At 44.4% G+C, this 19,673-nt stretch overlaps 1 protein-coding gene across 4 annotated transcripts in view; it reads left to right on the top strand.

The window, feature by feature from the left end:
- Window positions 1-19,673, top strand: part of PDE8B (phosphodiesterase 8B) — a 270,623-nt gene that overhangs the window by 18,907 nt on the left and 232,043 nt on the right. For 2 of the 4 annotated variants that reach the window (XM_040450213.1, XM_040450221.1), the window contains exon 1: window positions 11,162-11,515. The exons of the other annotated variants lie outside the window; for them this stretch is intronic. In XM_040450213.1, coding sequence (XP_040306147.1) covers window positions 11,162-11,515 — 354 coding nt within the window. Of the gene's footprint in view, window positions 1-11,161; window positions 11,516-19,673 lie in introns of those variants that run through there. 4 annotated transcript variants of the gene reach the window in all.

The following is a 19,673-nucleotide window of genomic DNA, read 5'->3' as shown; positions in this document are numbered from 1 at the left end:
CATACAGAGATTTTATACAAAGATAAAACCTGTAAAATATAGGACTGTTACATAGTAAGCTTTCTCCCAACTGGTAGATATTATTATTATTATTATTTTATCATTCAACCAGTGTTCTGAAAATAATCTTATCTGCTTTGTGTACTTACAGTGGTTTGAATTCATACTGTCTTCCTTCTCTCACTCCCCAGGCCTCTGCTTCCTGGAACTTTATTTACTGTTTGTAAAAGTTAAGGGGATATTGTCATCCTAGGCTTGAACACCATATATTAAGAAAAGGAAAGTCACTGTACTGAAAATTATGTAGTTCTGGTATGTATGCATGTATGTATATATGTATTAAAAGTGTATTTGTTTATTTTGAGAGAGAGAATGAGTGCGCACAGGGGAGGAACAGAGAGAGAGGGAGAGAGAGAATCCCAGGCAGGCTCTGTACTGTCAGTGCAGAGCTGGGTGCCAGGTTTAATCCCACGAACTGTGAGATCATGACCTGATCGGAAACCAAGAGTCAGACACTCCACTGACTGAGCCCCCCAGGCACCCCAGTCTGCTGGTGTGTACTTAAACATTCAGTTTACTTCTAGAAACAACCCCCACTCCCGTGTCTCAGGAAGGGTGAAGACTTTCGAATACATGTCCTTAGAAGTCACTGGGTTGGAGGGACCTACTTGAGATCTACAGCCTTACAATTCTTAAACATTTGTGGACGATAGTGCTTTGCAACATTCTTTTGTGTAACAACATTCAGGTTTTAGCACAACTTATATTATGCTCAGAAGATAAAACACCACAGGTGAGGGGTTTTGGGTTGTTATTTTTGTTTTTCAGTATCTTTATGTATAGCAGTGGTTTTCAAAATGTGACCTGGGACCAGTAGCATTAGCATCATTGGGGAACTAGTTAGAATCGTAAATTCTCAGGCTCTGCCGTCTATATTTTAGATAATTCTGATGTATGTTAAAGTTGAACAGCAGCTGGTGTGGAGAACCCCAGAAAGTCTCCTATATCTGACTTAATTTATTATACGCCACATCATATGAGGTATGAAGATGTAATCAGTCATGTCCCCAGCTACTGTTGCCTTGGAGATGTTTAATGGTGTAACACGGGAAGTGCCATGCTGCTAAGCAAATGTCAAACTCCAAGAAGGAAGAGATTTTCTGCCAAAAGCCTTCTAGAACACCTTCTTTCACAGTCCTAGCAGCCAAAGGGAGAGGATTAAGACATCAGAACCACAGAAGGTGCTAATGCAGGGCCCTCGGGCTGAGCTGCAGCCTTGAGGCACCTTTAGCTAGTTAAGAAGTAAAATCCCTAGGCTCAAAAGCTGTTCTTGAAACGGAGTATCAAAAGACTGAAGTTAGCAATCTAGACATGAAGCAAGAAACTCCTATCCCTGTGTCGACCATGCCATAGGGAAGCCCAAGGAAGTCTGGACAAAGAGACTGTTTTCTTAGCCACACCGGGAAAGTGGGGCCATGCGCTTGTTTGTGTGGAGGACCTGGAGGCAGAGAAATCTGTCATCTTCATAAAAGTCCATGATTCATCCAACAAATATTGAACATCTGCTTGTCGCTGGATCTTAACCGCTAGAGATCCAGCAGTGAACACAGAAGAGGATCCAGGCCTCACGTCCCTCACATTCTGGTTGCGTCCTGAGGATGGCGAAATGTCAGTGCTGGTGTTGGGCGTGTACTTTCTGGTTTCTAGACTCAAGATTCTGGGCCTCAGAGAGTGCAAATCCTGGTAAAGAATCCCTTTTATAAACAAGATTTATTTTTCCTGGTTGTGTTGCCCATTCTCATATGCACCTTGATATCCAAGCTGGAAATTTTGGAATTGGTTTTGATATCACTGGCTCCCTGGCCCCTCATCCAGTCGGCTCCTCGTCCCAGGGATTCGTTCTCAGTACGATCTCTGGAATTTCCCTTCTTTTCCATTCTTAGAAATTCCATCATCTCAATGTCTTAGTATTAGTCTGCTTAGGCTACCGTAACAAAACACTGTAGACTGGGTGTTTTAAATAAAATTATTTTCTCACAGGTCTGGAGCAGATGGTGCCTTTCCACTGTGTACTCACATAACCTTCTCTCTCTCTCTCTCTCTCTCTCTCTCTCTCTCTCTCTCTCTCTGTGTGTGTGTGTGTGTGTGTGTGTGTGTGTGTGTAGAGAAGGAGAGAGCACTTGAGCGAGATCCAGCTCTGGTGTCTCTTCTTCTTCTTAAGGACACCAATTCTACTGGATTTGGGTCTCACCCATATAACCTCATTTAACCTTAATTACTTTCTTGAAGGCCCTATCTCCAAATATAGTCACATTGCAGGTCAGGGCTCCACCATACAAATTGGTGGGAGGGACACTATCCAGTTCATACCAGTCCTTATTATCTCATTCCTGGCTTATTATAGCTCCTTACTAATCCCTATTCCTGATGGCCTTCCCCAGTTTTTCTTGAATATGCAACCAGGTTCACTGAAGTAAAACAGTACTCTTAAGGTACAGTCTTACTGAAAACCTTCAGTGATTCCCAGTGACTAGGATTTTACCAAACTCCTTAATCTGGCGCTTGATTCCCTAGTCATAGCCTACCTTGTCAGCCAAAATAATGCTATTCCCTTCCCCTACACCACCCACCTTTTGAATAGTCTACTGATAGTTCTGCAGGCATTCAGTGTGTGTGCCCTCCCACCTCTAGGTCTTTGCTCACGTTATCCTGTCTGCACTGTCCTCTTTCCCACTTATTCAAATGCTGCCCTTTCTTCCAAGTGCCACACTCCCATCTCCTCACCATCACTTCCACCCACACTGATCTTTCTCTCTGGGCTTGGATTATTTTTTCAAAGCAAGTGTTAGCACACTTCTCTGTGTGTATGTCTGTGTTCCCCGTGGAACTGTCTGAGAGTGAGTACTGAGGATTTTACTTCTGTGTGTCCCTCATAGTGCCTGGCACAGTGGTGGGTACTCAAACGATGTTCTCCCTGCAGATGGGCAGATGGATGGTTGAAAAAGGATGATACTCCTTTGATAAGGTTTTCTGAGAATATTAACTTAAATGCCATCTCCTCTGAGGAGAGGTCCAGAACCCTACCCCAGTGTCTCTCTGTCACATCAACACATTTTAAATCTCTGTACAAGCTTCACCACTATCAGAGACTTCTGTTGTTTGTCCTTCCAACCCTCCATAATATTCTAAACTCCATAGATGTAAGAGACTGTTTCTGTCTTGTTCCCCAAGTACCCAGTTAGTGTCTGATACATGGTAGCCACTCAGTAAATATTTGGTGAATTAATGAATGAATGGATGACTGCGGCCTCACATCATGGAATGAAATCTTTTGGAGCAGATGATATGCCTAGCAAAGGGCATGCAGGCAGAGGAGGACCTGCTTAGAGATCTGACCATTTTTTGTTACTCAAGAGACATTCAGGAAATTGCACACTAATGTAGAAATAAATGTGCTTTGCTTTATGTATATCTCAAAGCAGATTGAATTAATGAATGAATAATTTGTACCCTGACTTTGAATATGCCAAAACTCAAAGTGCTCTTTGAGTATTTATGAAGCCAGGCAGTGTGCTATTTTTTTAAATTTTTTTAAACATTTATTTATTTTTGAGAGACAGAGAGAGACAGAGCAGGAGCAGGGGAGGGGCAGAGAGGGAGGGAGACACAGAATCTGAAACAGGCTCCAGGCTCTGAGGCATCAGCACAGAGCCCGATGTGGGGCTTGAACTCAAGAACCATGAGATCATGACCTGAGCCTAAGTCGGACTCTTAACCAACTGAGCCACTTAGGCGCCCCCAGGCAGTGTACTATTTTTAAAATGCCAACATTTAATAATATGGCAGACACAAATTTATTTTGTATGACAATAGATTTGTTTTGTAAATCCAGAGTTTCTTTACGGATGGTGGAACCAACAGTGACTTCCACTATGTATAGAAGTTTCAGGGTCTTTGGACTTCTGTCTCTTTCTTCCCCTTCTAATTTTACCATCCCTCAGGAGACACTGTCTAGTGATCTCATCTGCTAACTGTCTTCTGAATCCACCAAGGTTAGTTCTGCCTCTAGGCCTTTGCTCATACTGTTTCCCTCACTTGAAAAGCTGACATGGCCCTTCTCCAACAGGCCTTCCCCAGTTGTCAAAACTACTGTAAAGAATTGACCAGACAACTCAATTTTGCTCTCATACCTTAACACTCTTGTATTATGCTCTGTCATTTCTTGTGTGTAAGTCCCATCTACCTGATTGCTTTATAAGCTCCTTTGAAGTAGGGCTATACTGTGTGTTTTATTTGTATATATTTTTTAATGCCTGATACTCTTGTGAAATGTATTTACAAGATTTTTGGAAATGAATGTTGTATCTCTCATAGCCTATTTGAGTCCAGGAGAATTCTGAAGTTGAGTAGCAAAGATATTTTGGACTCTGTGTCTAGCACTGAGCCAGTCCCTCCTGAGGTATTCTTGTAATTGGGAAGGTTGGATCACTTCTGTGTAACATGGATTCAGGGCCCAGTGCACAGTGGATTCCATTTTAATGATATTGACCTTAGGAAGTCAGATGTTGGCTGAATCTCTTGTTACATATTCTCTGTTTGCATATTTTACAACTGGCATAGGAAAACTGTCCTACGAGCCAAACCTTCTCCTAAATTTCATTTGGTCCATGGCAAAAGGTCCAAGAAGTGATGCACTTATAGTTAAATGTATAATTCTTAAAGGACCTGTATCTGTATACCCATTTGGCAGGAATATTTCACCATGTAAGTGGCTCCCTATGTCTTTATCTTTCACTTTCTTTTTGCCTGTGTACTGTGTCTGGCTCAGTGTTTCTTTTGTAAATGTGTATGCATTTAATTTCTCTTTGTCTCCATCTATCTCTGATTCCTTCTTTAATTTTTTCCATCTTCCATATTCTGTCTGAAGGAAAAAAAAATCAGTGGAAGTTCCTGAAAGAAAATACATTTAGCTAATTTTTTTTTTTTGGAGGAGATATTAGGCAACATAATGCTTATTCATTTACATGTTTTTGTGTTAAGTTTTTCAGAAAAAGAAATCAAGTAAGCTCCTATTTCTCATCTATGTCACTTTACATTCATTCACTTATGAGCCTTGACAGATAGATACACATTTTACATAGCTGTAATCAATCTACATGTACTACATATTTTTCACCTAACATTATTTCACCTATGCACAGTTAAATAGTGGTATTCTGATATGTTGGTGTAGTTTTTCGAGCCATTCCATAAGTGTTTGATGTTTGTATTCTCTCCAGTTTTATTATTGCAAATAGTATTACAAACATCTTTGTATAAATCATTTTATTCTGTTGGCTTTTTAAAAATTTTATTTATTTATTTTGAGAGAGAAAGAGCAGTGCAAGTGGGAGGAGGGGCAGAGAGAGAGGGAGAGAGAGAGAATACCAAGCAGGCTCTGCTCTGTGAGCCGAGTCGGGGCTCGCACCCATGAAACCGTGAGATCATGACCTAAGCCGAAACCAAGAGTGGTCGCTCAACCACTCAACTGACTGAGCCACTGAGGCACCTCTCTGTTGGCTTTTTCTGATGTATATTACCAAAAGGAGGATTATTAGATCAAATTGACTTAAAACTTTTCTTAATGTTTTTTTTGAGAGAGAGAGAGAGAGAGAGAGAGCGCGCATGAATGGGCGAAGGGCAGACAGAGAGGGAGACACAGAATCCAAAGTAGGCTCCAGTCTCTAAGCTGTGTCAGCACAGCTTGACCCCACAAACCATGAGATCATGACCTGAGCTGAAGTTGGACACTTAACCGACCGAGCCAACCAGGCGCCCCTAGATCAAATTGACTTTAAAAACTAAGAGCATAGAGGGGCGCCTGGGTGGCGCAGTCGGTTAAGCGTCCGACTTCAGCCAGGTCACGATCTCGCGGTCCGTGAGTTCGAGCCCCGCGTCGGGCTCTGGGCTGATGGCTCGGAGCCTGGGGCCTGTTTCCGATTCTGTGTCTCCCTCTCTCTCTGCCCCTCCCCCGTTCATGCTGTGTCTCTTTCTGTCTCAAAAAAAAAAAAAAAACCAAAAAAACAAAACAAAACAAAAAACTAAGAGCATAGAACATAAAACTCTCTCATTAAAAGATTAAAAACAATTTTTTTTGAGTCATAACAGTTAAGAGAAAGGCAAAGGAGGAAGAAATAGGAGAAAAAAATTCATTCAGCAAATATTTTAGCACCTACTATGTGCTAGGCACTGTTCTAGGAATTTGGGAGCCATCAGTGACTAAGAAACCAAAAAGTTCCTGCTCTGGGTAGAGCCTATATTCTAGTGGGTGAAGATAGACAATCAGCATAATAATAAAGGAGCTAATTATATAATAAGCTGGAAGGTGCTAAGCGCCATGGAAGAAGAAAACTAGAGCAGGCTGAGGGGAATCAGGAGTGATGGAGAGACAATGGAGGGTTTGTGGGTTGTGATTTTAAACAGGAATTGCTACATAGATGACATCTGAGCAGAGACTTAAGGAGAGTGAGGAAGTTCGCCATGTCAGAGGGAAGAGCTCCTGGCTAATAATGTTAGGTTTCCTGGAGAGGCGGCCAGGAGGCCAGTCCGCCTGAGGCAGAGAGAGTGAGGGCAAGAGGGAAGAGGGCCACATCAGGTAGGGTTTGGTAGGCTCCTATAAGGGATGTGACTTTTACTCTAGTTCCCAGGGGAGTCTGTAGAAAGGGTACACTAGACTTGCTTTCTTTGCTGGCAGATGCTGGACCTGTCTTTGACCCCTGGATCTAAGTCCCAGGGATGGGACAAGGGAACTGCTATATTTCTGACAGATTCAGGATGATTCTGATGTGCAGTCAGGTTTGACATCACTCATTCCGTTCAAAGATTCCATTCTTCTAAATTTAAAATAATTTAATAAGAGGAAGTGAAAATTTCATAGCATCCCCAAATGTTGGTGATTTGGAGATTTTGGAGATTACCTAGGAAATTGGGGGCCCAAGGTTAAGTGACTTGCCCCAGGTTATACAGCTATAAGAGGCAGCAGTAGGTTTTGGATTCGCCCTCTTCACTCGGAGTTCAATGAACCTTCCCCTGTACCAGGCTTCTTAATACACTGTCTCATTTCACTTATCAGGTGGTTAGATTTCCAATAAAGCTCCGCCATTAGGAATGTAGTTTGAATCCAGAAGCTCTGTAAGGTTGATTGGTTGATTAAATGTTTGGTTATCTAAAGATTGATCAGAAAGCTGCTGTTGTTTTAACCTTTTTGGTTAAGAATCATTCACAATGTATTAATCACATTTTCTGCTTCTTTAGAGGAGTTCTGGAAGAGTCATGCCATTTTAGAATGGGAAATGACCTTAATTGTTCATGATCTTACGGTGCCTCTGGGTCATAATTCTGAAATAAGCTCTTATTTGACATCAGTATAAAACATACAGGCCATTCAGCTGACCCTGGACATATCTGAGGTTTAGTTTTTGAAGACATTTCTGATTTAGGTTGCTTTCTTTTGATTTGTTTCTTGGACATTGACTGTAACTACATTTTTTTTTCACTTAATTTAATTGTTTTATAATGTTGGTTTCTCTGGCCCTATTATGTAACTTGAGCCTAAATTTTATCTGCAGTGTCTGAGCTTGTAGACTTTGCTTTTGTCCTGGAATGCATTGAAATTGTGGCATGGGAATCGGTCCAGAAATCACGTATCCAAGCAAGAACTCAGACCTCAGAGCTAAGCTAGGGAATGATTTCAGTGAAGCCATTTCTCCTTCACTTGCACACTTCTACACTTCCACGTGTTTCAGTGACCAGATCAGTGCCAATCCTAGGGGGAGGTTACACATTCCCACTGGGAACACTTGGTGGAGATGATAGGGATACCTTTTTTTTCTTTTCCTTTTACAAAGCCAGAGTTGGCAGTGGGAGCTGTGTCTGAGGAGGATACTGGAACTCTTGCTGCTCTGGGAATAGGTGGAAAAATGGATACTTCGCGCATTTCCCTCATTCCATCTTCTGCTCAGAAGAGTAGCATTCAGTGAAGGGCACTGGTCCCAGTACAAAGTATTCAATTCATGTACTAAAGCAGTTCTGTACTATTTGATAGGTACCTTGATGTTATCTACTCTGTCAAGGCTTAATCTTTCTTTAATGTAGAAAGTTCAACCTAAATTTGTTTCTGGGGAACCTTGTCCCTTCGTGATTCAGCCTCGAATGCTCTCCACCAGAAGATTGCTTGTAACTTCTGTTTTATCTTCTTGCCTTGAAAAGCCTCAGCCAGTGACTGGCCCTTTTCTCTTCTCTGGGTGGTTTCAATATAGTAACCACATTCTTAGAGGAAACCCTGACGAAGTGGACACTGTAGCATGAGAATTAGCATGGCTCTAAACTGCAAAAAAGGCCGCCCCTCCTTGAAGGATGACTGAAATGGGTACATATAAGAGAATCATAGATGAGCTTTAGGAATGATTAGCTCCTGACTTAACATTACATCAGGTGTTGGTATGGAGAACAGTGCTTTTATAATTTCACTTTGATGATGTTTCCTCAGATTCTTTTTTTTTTTTAATTTTTTTATTTTTGGGACAGAGAGAGACAGAGCATGAACGGGGGAGGGGCAGAGAGAGAGGGAGACACAGAATCGGAAACAGGCTCCAGGCTCTGAGGACCGCGAGATCGTGACCTGGCTGAAGTCGGACGCTTAACCGACTGCGCCACCCAGGCGCCCCTCCTCAGATTCTTAACAGTCCCTTGGAAGTAGAGCAGGTGGCAGCCATGAGGCTCGGGCCTTTTTCAAATGAATGATTATCTCAATTTCTCAGTCTCAACCATTTAATGTGGTGCTCTTATTGGCATGGATAGGGCCAAGGAAGCATGGACCCAGGGAGCCTGGAAGGGAACTGTGGAGGAAGAAGGCATGATGCCAGGAAAAAGAGAACACTCCAGCTGGGGGAGAGCTGCCGGCCGAAAGTCCTCAGTTCAGCTGTCAGTCTCATAAGGGGATTGGTTCAGGTGAAGAGAGTGGCCTTGCCCAACATTGCTGAGATAGCCTACCAGTCACTTAGTGGGGATGTAAAGGCCCATCCTCCTAGCCTCACCTCAGATGACTCTCAAAGGTTATCCCAACTGCAGAATCCCTCCCCTCCTGCAGGGATACTTGAGACTTTCATTAAGACCTTATTCTAGCTTAGTTTCTCCTTCTGCTCAATCTCTCCTGCCTCACTCCCTCCTTCCCTTCCAGTTGGTGATTCTAGGAAGGCTTTCTAATAAATCTTTTTGCCTGCTAAACACCATCACAGAGTCTTGGGGAACCCAACCTGCACAGAAATTTTATGAGCAATTTGCCTGTCCATTAGAAACACAGCATAGACTTTTTCTGCAATAACTGGAGAATTCTTCATGTCATAAAAAAAAAAAGACTAAAAAGTTGGAAAGTTGGAGTACTAACCTGAAAAGCAGAGAAACAAAGATAGAATTAGATTAGTTGTTTTTCCTTTCTGTATTTGAATTTGAGATGCGGGGTGACACCTTGCTTCTCTATTAAAGTTAGGAGCTGTCACTGGAAGTCTTCAGCCACTTTAAAAGTTGACTAAGACAGAAAGGAAGTGAAGAACCAAACAAATTGTTTCAAATTGGATACTTATTTCTTTGTACTTAGCACCATGACTCTGTGTTCTTGCCTTTGCTCTTGTAAACAACTCTAGATTGACTTCTTTCTTAGACCGTCTCATTTCTCCCCTGTGCCTTTGGCAGCCGCCAGGAATCACTGCAAGAACCAATGAATAAATGGCCGTGGTGTCTCGCATCTCTAATCCACATTTCAAATCATGGGGAGGATGAATGGCAGCCTTGCTTTTAAAGGTATTCTTATCCTCCTTGAGTGAGCTTGGCTTATGTGTGCCTCATTCAGGTAAAGAAGGGAAGGCAGTTTTGAATGCCCAGCCCAGAGTGTGGGCAACAGCAGGTGACAGCAGGAGGCTGGATGGGGTAGAGGCCAGGGTGAAAATTAGGTGACACCCAAGCAGGAGGTGAAAACTCTGGAGGAGAAAGCCCAGGACCACGTGGGCGGCTTCTTTATGTTCCTTGCATGGACCTTAGGGGGAATTTGTGTGTGTTTATGGGTTCTTTCCTCTGCAGGGCCTCCCATCCCTTGGCATGAACCTCCAAATGTTGAGGTTAGACATGGAATGGACTTGTTCTGAAGACTCAGACTCCATTCAACTCAGCTCTTAGAGTATGTGGGGGAAGTGATGGGTGGACTACGGAAGCGTTAGGTCTCTCCTTAACTCCCTGAGTATGCCGAGAGGCAAGCTAGTCAATTGGGTGGGCTTGGGCTGTTGGGGAGGGGCGTCTTGGTGTTTTGCTCAGGCATGCGGTAAAATGTGTTCCTTCGTGAAAGGCGAGAAGCATATTGCAGTGCTACCCAGGGTACACAGCCCTCAGGGCCGGCACGGAGTGTGTGCCGCGAGGGGCAGCGGGTACAGAAGGGACGAGGCCTCGGACCGCGCAGGAGGAGGGCGGGCGCGGAGGCGTGGAGCCAGCTGCAGCGCGTTGGAGCCCCGTGGGCCGAGCGGGGCGGCGGGCACGCTCGCCCAGCCGGGGAGAGCTCCGAGAGCGTCGGGCGGGGCCGAGGGGCGCAGTGGGGCCGGAGCGGCGGCGGCTGCGGAGCGGGGGCACCCGGAGAGGAAGGAGGGTGGAAGCGAGGGAGGGAGGGAGGGAGGGGGACGGGCGCGGACCGAAAGTGGGTAAAGAAGGTGCAGGCGGGCGGGCGCCCTGGCCCAGGGGCCGCGGGCGCAGGAGCCCGGCGAGGTCCAGCTGGGCGGCGGCGCCGGAGGAGCAGAGGGAGGAGGGGAAGCCGTAGGCGAGAGGAGCGTGTTTGGGGCGCCGCGGCAGGGAGGGTGGCGGCCGCCGGTGCGCGCGGGGCGCTGTGTGTGCGCGCTCTCCTGCTCGGGGAGGAAGATGGCCCAGAAGGGAAAGTTGGGGTGACGCGCGCAGCCCCCGGAGGCTCGGCGGGGGCCGCCGCGGCGAGTCCGACGGAGGGGCGGCCAGGCAGGTCGGGGGGCGCGCAGTTCGGGTGCCTCCTCCGCCGCCGAGGCGCCCGCCCCCTCACTGCAGGTGGCCGTGGGTGCCCTGGGTCCGGGCGGCCAGGGGCGCGGGCGGGCGCGCGGGGAAGCCCGGCCGAGGGATGGGCTGTGCCCCCAGCATCCACGTCTCGCAGAGCGGCGTGATCTACTGCCGGGACTCTGACGAGTCCAACTCGCCCCGCCAGACCACCAGCGTGTCGCAGGGCCCCGCCGCCCCCCTGCACGGCCTCTTCGTCCAGACCGACGCCGCCGACGTTATTCCCCGGAGCCGCGCGTCTGGACCCCCCGGGGCCGCCCGCGTCCGCAGAGCCCGCACTGAGCTGGGCAGCGGCGGCAGCAGCGGCAGCAGCAGCGCGGGCTCCGCAGCCCCCGCCACGACCACCTGCAGGGGCCGGAGGCGCCACTGCTGCAGCAGCGCGGAGGCCGAGACCCAGACCAGCTACACCAGCGTCAAGGTAAACGGCTCAGGCTGGTGGGGGGCCGCCCGCCCCGTCCGGGCGGGGCTAGCACGAGTAGGGGGCTCCGGCGGAGTTGAGTGGCCGTGACGCGGTTGGTTTGGGAGGTTGTCACTAAGGAGGAGTTTACTTTAAATGTGTGGGAGCGATGGGGGCCTGGGAAATGTGAGCAGAAGAGACCCCTGGAGGGGTCCTGGGAGCTGGTTCTGGGGGACCGGGTGGAGAAGAGAGCGCGGTGGGAAGCTGGTGGGTTGGCCGATTTCTCATTGAGGGCCGGAAGGCTGTGGCTCCGTTAACTCAGGAGGTGGGGTGGATATCATTGAGAGCATTGGGTGGCGAGTCTGACTGAATGAAATCTGAGCACGGGGCTGGATTTGTCTGCCCTGCAGGTGAATGGTGCAGCCCCGGTGCAAGGATACGATAGTGCCTCGTATTCAGCGTTTCACCTGGGAAGGCCAGCCAAGCTGCACGGAGTCTTAGCCACAGGGATCGAGTGTGGCGATTTGTGAATGAATAAGGGTGCTTGTGTTTTGTGGAGAGACATAGGAAGGGAATAGAGGAAGGAGACTAGAGTGAGACCTGTTCTTTGTCACTTCTTGGGGATGGCTGCATCCTGGACATAATTGGGTGAACCTGGCTGTGAGTTTGGAGGGTCAGCTGAGCTACAGTGAGGGGAAGTGGCTTCCAGCGCAGTGCAGCTGTCTGAAGACGAAGATTCTGAACATGCATTTCATCTAACAGGAGAGTGGAATTTTGAGGAAGTGGAAAAAATTGTTTAAATGATTAAAGCAGTCACTAGCGATTTCTTTAATGACACAAGAAAAGCGATTGTTTTAATAGGCCCACCTGTTCTCAAAATACTGTTAAATTCAAGAGGGTTTTAATTGTGTAAATCTGGCCACTGGGCCTTTTATCATTGTAGCAAGCAGAATGACAATGACACATCCCGTTGTGCAAAGGAAAAAAAAAAATACATCTCTATGACTGGTCATGTTACTTAGAATCGCAGCTTTTACATGGGCAATTGATTACTAGGAACCGTTGCAAGGATTATTTGAGAAAGACACAATTGTATGTTTGACACTTGAGAAGTTGTTCAACAGTTGGCCTAGTGTGAGTAGGCTCCTAGTCTTGATTGGATAAAGCCAGCCTTCAGTGGAAGGGTGAAGAGTGCCATGTAGGGTTTCAGTCTGGGAGACCAAAAGCTTCTTTTAGTGAACTTACCGTAACAGCATCTGATTTTGAACACGAAGCTTAACCAGATTTATTTATAGTTATGGTATTTCTCTGGTAATAGTCACATAATATGATAATATGATAATTACTATAATGAAAATGCCGTTTATTGAGTACCTACGGTGTACCAGGTATAAGCTTTCTCTTCTAGCTCTTGAATATTAACTGTATGATGACAGAATATCCAAAGACTGGAGACCTGGATTCATGACAGTACAACTTATCAGTTGAATATTTGTTATAGAGGCATGTGCTGAACGCTATATTTTTCTTTTGTTAAGCTTCCCTCCCTCCGCCCACTGGTTCATGGTGTGGGGGGAGGGCATCAGCAATGTAATGGGATTAAAATGTTATATTTGGTGAAATAATTAAATAGGGATATTATTTAAAAAAATAACCTTTTGGGGTGCCTGGGTGGCTCAGTCAGTTGGGCTTTCGACTGACTCAGGTCGTGATCTCACGGTTTGTGGGTTCGAGCCCCATGCTGTACTCTGTACTGACAACTCAGAACCTGGAGCCTATTTTGGATTCTGTGTTTCCTCCTGTCTCTGCCCCTCCCCTGCTTGCGTTCTGTGTGTCTCTGTCGAAAATAAATAAACATTAAAAGAAAAAATTATTGGGGCGCCTGGGTGGCTCAGTCGGTTAAGCGTCCGACTTCGGCTCAGGTCACGATCTCGCGGTCCATGAGTTCGAGCCCCGCGTCAGGCTCTGGGCTGATGGCTCAGAGCCTGGAGCCTGTTTCGGATTCTGTGTCTCCCTCTCTCTCTGACCCTCCCCCGTTCATGCTCTGTGTCTCTCTGTCTCAAAAATAAATAAATGTTAAAAAAAAAAAAGAAAAAATTATTTAATAGCTTTTGATTTCTCGTTGAACAGGAAATTCGAAGATATGAAGTAGTTCAGACTGGTGACAACTTATGAACTCCGTGATCATTTTTTGGTTGTGTAAGCGAAAATGTATATTTTTGCCTTTTAGAGTAGCAAGAATCCCAATTTAGTACCTGGCAACTTTAGCTATTCCATGTTTGTTTATTGAAAGAATAATGAATGAATTCACTCTCCAAGTTTTAATACTTCCCTCAAGAGGATCCTTAGCAAATGGAGTAAAAACTGGAGGGAAAATGAGTCCCAATTAATAGCAGCTAGTATAAACTTGTAGAAATATCATTGCTGCTTGACTGAAGTGTTAAAGGCTTGACCTGAATAGGAATTTAACTCACAGTGCTTTATCAACAGGATTTCCAAATAAGAGCTTAATTAAGTCCAACCCTTTACTAAGAATGCTGGGAATGAAACTGCTGGTTCAGTAATTCAATGCTAAGTTGCATGTGTAGATCTCAGAAACTATATATTTGAAATTAAATTTGAGACCAGAGTTACTATTTTACACAAATCATAAAGAATTATTATCACAGACTTGCTTTAGTATATTTAGTAGTATTCTTTTGGGACTTGTGACTCAATGTAGTATTATCTTTTCCAATATTCACATGTTCCATACTCTTGTGGATGAGTTAATTTTATAAAAACTTTACTTCCATTTTTTTTTTTTTAGAATAAGAATTCTTCTGCCTTAACAGTTTGAGATAGTTGCTCGTCATGCCTCCCCTCCCCCTTTTCCTAAATGCTCAGGTGGAAAAATAAAGTCTTTGCCATTTGGTCCTATTTACAGTGGTAGTGGGTTGTCATAGTTTATTTTATTTTTTTTTAATTTCCCCTTTGTACATCAATTCCAAACCATATTCTCATTATCTGCTTGGTCTCTGGTCTATTCCCCAGAGTGCGAAAATGTGTGCTTGATCTCTCTCTCTCCCTTTTCTAGCAATAATTCATCTCATTAAGCTTTTAGAGTGATGAAGCATTATGATGTCAAACATGATGTCAACAGGAACCTTCCTGAATACCTAATTTATTAAAAAAATTACAAGCATTAATAATTCATTATGCAGTACAGTGATATCATATGGGTTTCCATTTCTGGTAAGAAGTTAGATTTGTCTCCCAATTGCTGTAAAAATGCAACTTCTGTGTAATTTGTTTCCCTCTGGTTTGCCTTTTTAAAAATAGTACTCCAGCAGGAGACGGCTGCAGAATGCCCGCTCCTCATACTGTACCAGTTGTCTAATTCTTGTTCAGAATTCCTGAGGAGATGGTCAAACCTGTCCCTGAGAAGATCAGGTGGTTCTTGTAAGTCTTCTTTTCTCATACCAGCTGCTGCAGCTGGGAGGCAGGCAGGACGAAGCAGCCAGTTACAACTGTCTGCCTTGACAGTATAGTCAACTTGGCAGCTGTCTCTGGGTGGGTTAACTATTGTGGATCAGGCGCAGGACCTTGTTAGTTTCCAAATGATTCTGTGTTGATAGGCAGCATCACCAACTCCCTTTTTTTCCTCTTTTCATCATGTTCATTTATTCACTCAGCCAGTGTTGGTGCCGGGGATTCAGTGAATATCTGTGAACTTTGGTAAGCAGAGCCTAACGCGGATTCTTTTAAGAGGGTGTGCCTGAGTCACTAACGACTTCTATGTTATCCATCCCATGGCTTTCTGAATCAGTGAGGGCAAACCCAAATTGATTGTATATAAAAGGAAAAATATTTTTCTGACCTTATGATAATTAATAAAAACTAATAATTTTGGTAGTTATTTGGGGGAGGGATAAACCATTTTGAAAAAGTCATTTTTGTTCTCTAAGTATTCTTTAGTGTGTATCAGAATCACCTGGAAGGCTTGTTAAAGTGTGGATTGCTTGGCCCCATTCCCAGAGTTTCTGATTTACTAGGCCTTGGGTAAGCACTGACAATTTGGATTTTTTTTAATTTAAATTGTAGTTAACATACAGTGAAATACTGGTTTTATGAGTAGAATCAGTGATTCATCACTTATAACACCCAGTGCTCATCCCAACAGGTGCCTTTCTTAATACCATCACCCGTCTAGGCCATCCCCCCACCCACCTCCCTCCATCAACCCTCAGTTTGTTCTCTATCATTAAGAGTCTCTTGTGGTTTATTTCCCTCTTTTCTCTCCGACCTCCCTTCCCATGTGTTCATCTGATTTGTTTCTTAAATTGCACATATGAGTGAAATCATGGTATTTGTCTTTCTCTGATTGACTTCTTTTGCTTAGCATAATACGTTCTAGCTCCATCCACATCATTGCAAATTGCAAGATTTCATTCTTTTTGATGGTTGAGTAATATTCTGTTGTGTGTGTGTGGCTGTGTGTGTCCCCCACATCTTCTTTATCCATTTATTAGTCAGTGGACCTTTGGGCTCTTTACATAGTTTAGCTGTTGTTGATAATGCTGCTGTAAACAGTGGGGTGCATGTACCCCTTTGAATCTGTATTTTTGTATCCTGTGGTAAATTCCTTTTTTTAAATTTTTAAATTTTTAAATTTTTTTTTCAATATATGAAATCGTGGTAAATTCCTAATAGTGCAAATGCTGGATTGTTGGGTAGTTCTTTTTAACTTTTTGAGGAACCTCCGTACTGTTCTCCAGAGTGGCTGCTCCAGTTTGCCTTCCCACTAACAGTGCAAGAAGGTTCCCCTTTCTCTGAATCCTCACCAACACCTGTTGTTTCTTGTGTTATTAATTTTAGCCATGCTGATGGGTGGGAGGTGGTATCTCATTGTGGTTTTGATTTGCATTTCTTTGATGATGAGTGAATGTTGAGCATCTTTTCATGTGTCTGTTGGCTACCTGGATGTCTTCTTTGGAAAAATGTCTATTCATGTGTTTTGGCCATTTCTTAACTGGGTTGTTTGTTTTGAGGGGTGTTGAGTTATGTTCTTTATAGATTTTGGATACTAACTCTTCATCAAATATGTCATTGCAAATATATTCTCCCATTCTGTAGGCTACCTTATTTTGTTCATTGTTTTCTTCACTGTGCATAAGCTTTTCATCTTGATGAGGTCCTAATATTTTAGGTTTGCTTTTGTTTCCCTTGCATTTGGCGATGTGTCTAGTAAGAAATTGCTGAAGCCAAGGTCAGAGAGGTTGTCCCTTGTTTTCTCCTGTAGGATTTTGATGGTTTCCTGCCTCACATTTAGATCTTACATCCATTTTGAATTTATTTTTGTGTATGGTGTAAGAAAGTGGTCTAGTTTCATTTTTCTGCATGTCACCATCTATTTTTCCCAACACCTTTTTGTTGAAGAGACTGTCTTTTTTCCATTGGATATTCTTGCCTGCTTTGTAGAAGATGAGTTGACCATATAGTTGTGGGGAGAACTGGGAGATTTAACAGGCTTTGAGGATATGTTGGTGTTGCTGATCTGGGAACCACATTTTGAGAACCAGTGCTTTTAAATGAATTGACTTTTGACATTATGTGGGGCTACCTCTAGCAGAGTGGCTAGTACTGCATGTATTTGGGATATTAGTCATAAATCCTGCCTTCATTGTAGTTTGCTTCTGTATGGGCAGCTTCTCATACCCATTTATGAAGTCGGACTCAGAGCCTCCAGGGTTGGCTGTAAAGTCTCTAAATGGGGAGAGTGTTAGATCATGTAGTCCCACTCTGGTTTCTTGAGGTTTGACTTCTCTTCAGGGTCCACTGGGGTTTGCAAGTCCTTATATCTTGCTTTGCCATCATAGTCACTTGCGTGTCTCTGCCCTGCTTGGGCCATGTCCTGCATGATGGGAAATTGCAAGGCAAGGGGGAATTTAAGATGTGTTGACATGGCATCATCCAGGCTCAAATTCTGTTCTCAGCTTTTGGAGTCCTTGCTAGTCCTTTTCACCAGTTTTTCCTTATTAAATGGAGCATTAAGTTTAGTAAGCCCAAATGATTCTTGCAAATTGATTTAGTAAAACTCAAATTTCTTTTCTGCCATAGTTCATCTCATCGCAGTTTAGTCCCCCTTCCTTTCTTCCAATGTGTTAATTATAGTCAGTGAGCAAACTTTCCTAATTTTCACTGCCTTCTTCTGTAGTTATACTAAATTTTAAGAAATATCAGGTGATTCTCCTTTTGACTTTAAGTAAGTCTTCTAACCAGGAAGTGTAATGTAGTGTAAGATGCTGACTTTCAGAGGTGATACTTGTCTACAGAAACCACACCCTGTTGACCACCAGTCAGGACTTGGGCTAAAGCAGGATGGGACATGCTGGTGAGGGCAGAACAGACCCTATGGTACCAGGTTGGTGAGGGGTGATGTTGAGCATCCTTTCATGTGTCTGTTAGCCATCTGGATGTCTTCTTTGGAAAAGTGTTCGTGTCTTTTGCCCATTTCTTAACTGGGTTGTTAAGAATTAGAATCGGAAGAAGGGAGTGAGCCCTATAGAACCAGGTGGGAAGACAGAGTCCAGAGTGTGGAGGAGCAGGTGAGCCTTTCAGCGCTAGATGGACAAGTCAAATCTGGAATTTAGGAACTCAGTAAAGGCGACGGCTGTGAAGTTAGGTTGAGACTTCGGATTGGGGAACAGAAGGTGTTTACTTTCGGTTCTGTTTGAGGTCCCCTGCTAAGTGTAAAGAGCTTAGGACCAACAGGAGATGCCAGTGACCAGTCAGAGGACTATGATTAAACCCTGTACCTAGGTGAGGCAAGACTAGCCACCCAAGCCATTTGGGCGGGAAACAGATTGCATATACACAAGGATTTAATTGAAACTAATGTAATGAAGAGACTATATCAGATGTGTTTGCAGGATGAAAGGAAATCAACAAATGATGTGGAAGCCCTTTAAGGCTAGAAGAAGAGGGTACTGTTAACACCTGGAAGAGGTAACAGGAGGGAATGATTATGGGAACTTGAGAACTCAAACCTACTGGACAGGGAAGCCCCCAGAAGGTGTGGTCTTAAGGAGGAATGCAGTGAGTAGAGGCCTGGGCCTGGCATGGGGAGTCAAAGGAGTACATACCTTCATGCTGTTGTTCTCCAGCCAGTGACATTTTTGTCCAAACACACCTGGAAAACAGAGGGCAAGGGAGCCTGCTCATTTTTCCAGAGTAGGATAGAGAATATCCTGGTCATACCAAGAAGGCCGTCTGTAACAAATGTTAGAAGATATTCGACATCATTAGAGGTGCCCTAGTAAGCTCAAATTAAGGTGGGCAATTTTGACAATTTTCTGAAAGAATAGCATTTTTATTTTGTTTTATTTATTTTTTTAAAGATCAGGAGATACTTTCTTTTCCTTATTCTGATTTTCTTTTATTTTTTTAAGTGTACTTATTTATTTTTGAGAGAGGGGTGGGGGTAGGCAGAGAGGGGGAGACACAGAATCCCAAGCAGGCTCTGTACCTACAGCACAGAGCCCAAAACAGGGCTTGAACCCACGAACCGTTAGATCATGACCTGAGCAGAAATCAAGAGTTGGACCCTTAACTGACTGAGCCACCCAGGCACCCCTCTTTTTTATTTTTATTTATTTATCTTTTAGAGAGCACGTACACACATGGGTAAGATAGGCAGGGTAAAGGGCGGCGGGGGGTGGGGGGGAGGAAGGGAGGGAGGGAAGGAGGGAATGTTAAGCAGGCTCCATGCTGAGCCCCACTGCGGGGCTTGATCCCATGACCTGAGCCAAAATCAAAAGTTGGACCCTCAACTGACTGAGCCACCCAGGCTCCCCAATAGTGGCATTTTTATTTTTATTTTTTTTTAATTTTTTTTTTTCAACGTTTTATTTATTTTTGGGACAGAGAGAGACAGAGCATGAACGGGGGAGGGGCAGAGAGAGAGGGAGACACAGAATCGGAAACAGGCTCCAGGCTCTGAGCCATCAGCCCAGAGCCAGATGCGGGGCTCGAACTCACGGACCGCGAGATCGTGACCTGGCTGAAGTCGGACGCTTAACCGACTGCGCCACCCAGGCGCCCCTCTATAGTGGCATTTTTAAATGGTCAGTTAATTTATTGTTTGTTTTCTTTGTAATGACTAATATTAAAATATGTCCATTTACCTTGTTTGGAGACC

Source organism: Herpailurus yagouaroundi, unplaced genomic scaffold (assembly GCF_014898765.1).
Source record: "Herpailurus yagouaroundi ecotype Mexico unplaced genomic scaffold, PumYag 29, whole genome shotgun sequence".
NCBI lineage: Eukaryota > Metazoa > Chordata > Mammalia > Carnivora > Felidae > Herpailurus > Herpailurus yagouaroundi.
Note: the sequence above shows the minus strand (reverse complement) of the source record. Positions and strands in the feature narration are given on the sequence as shown.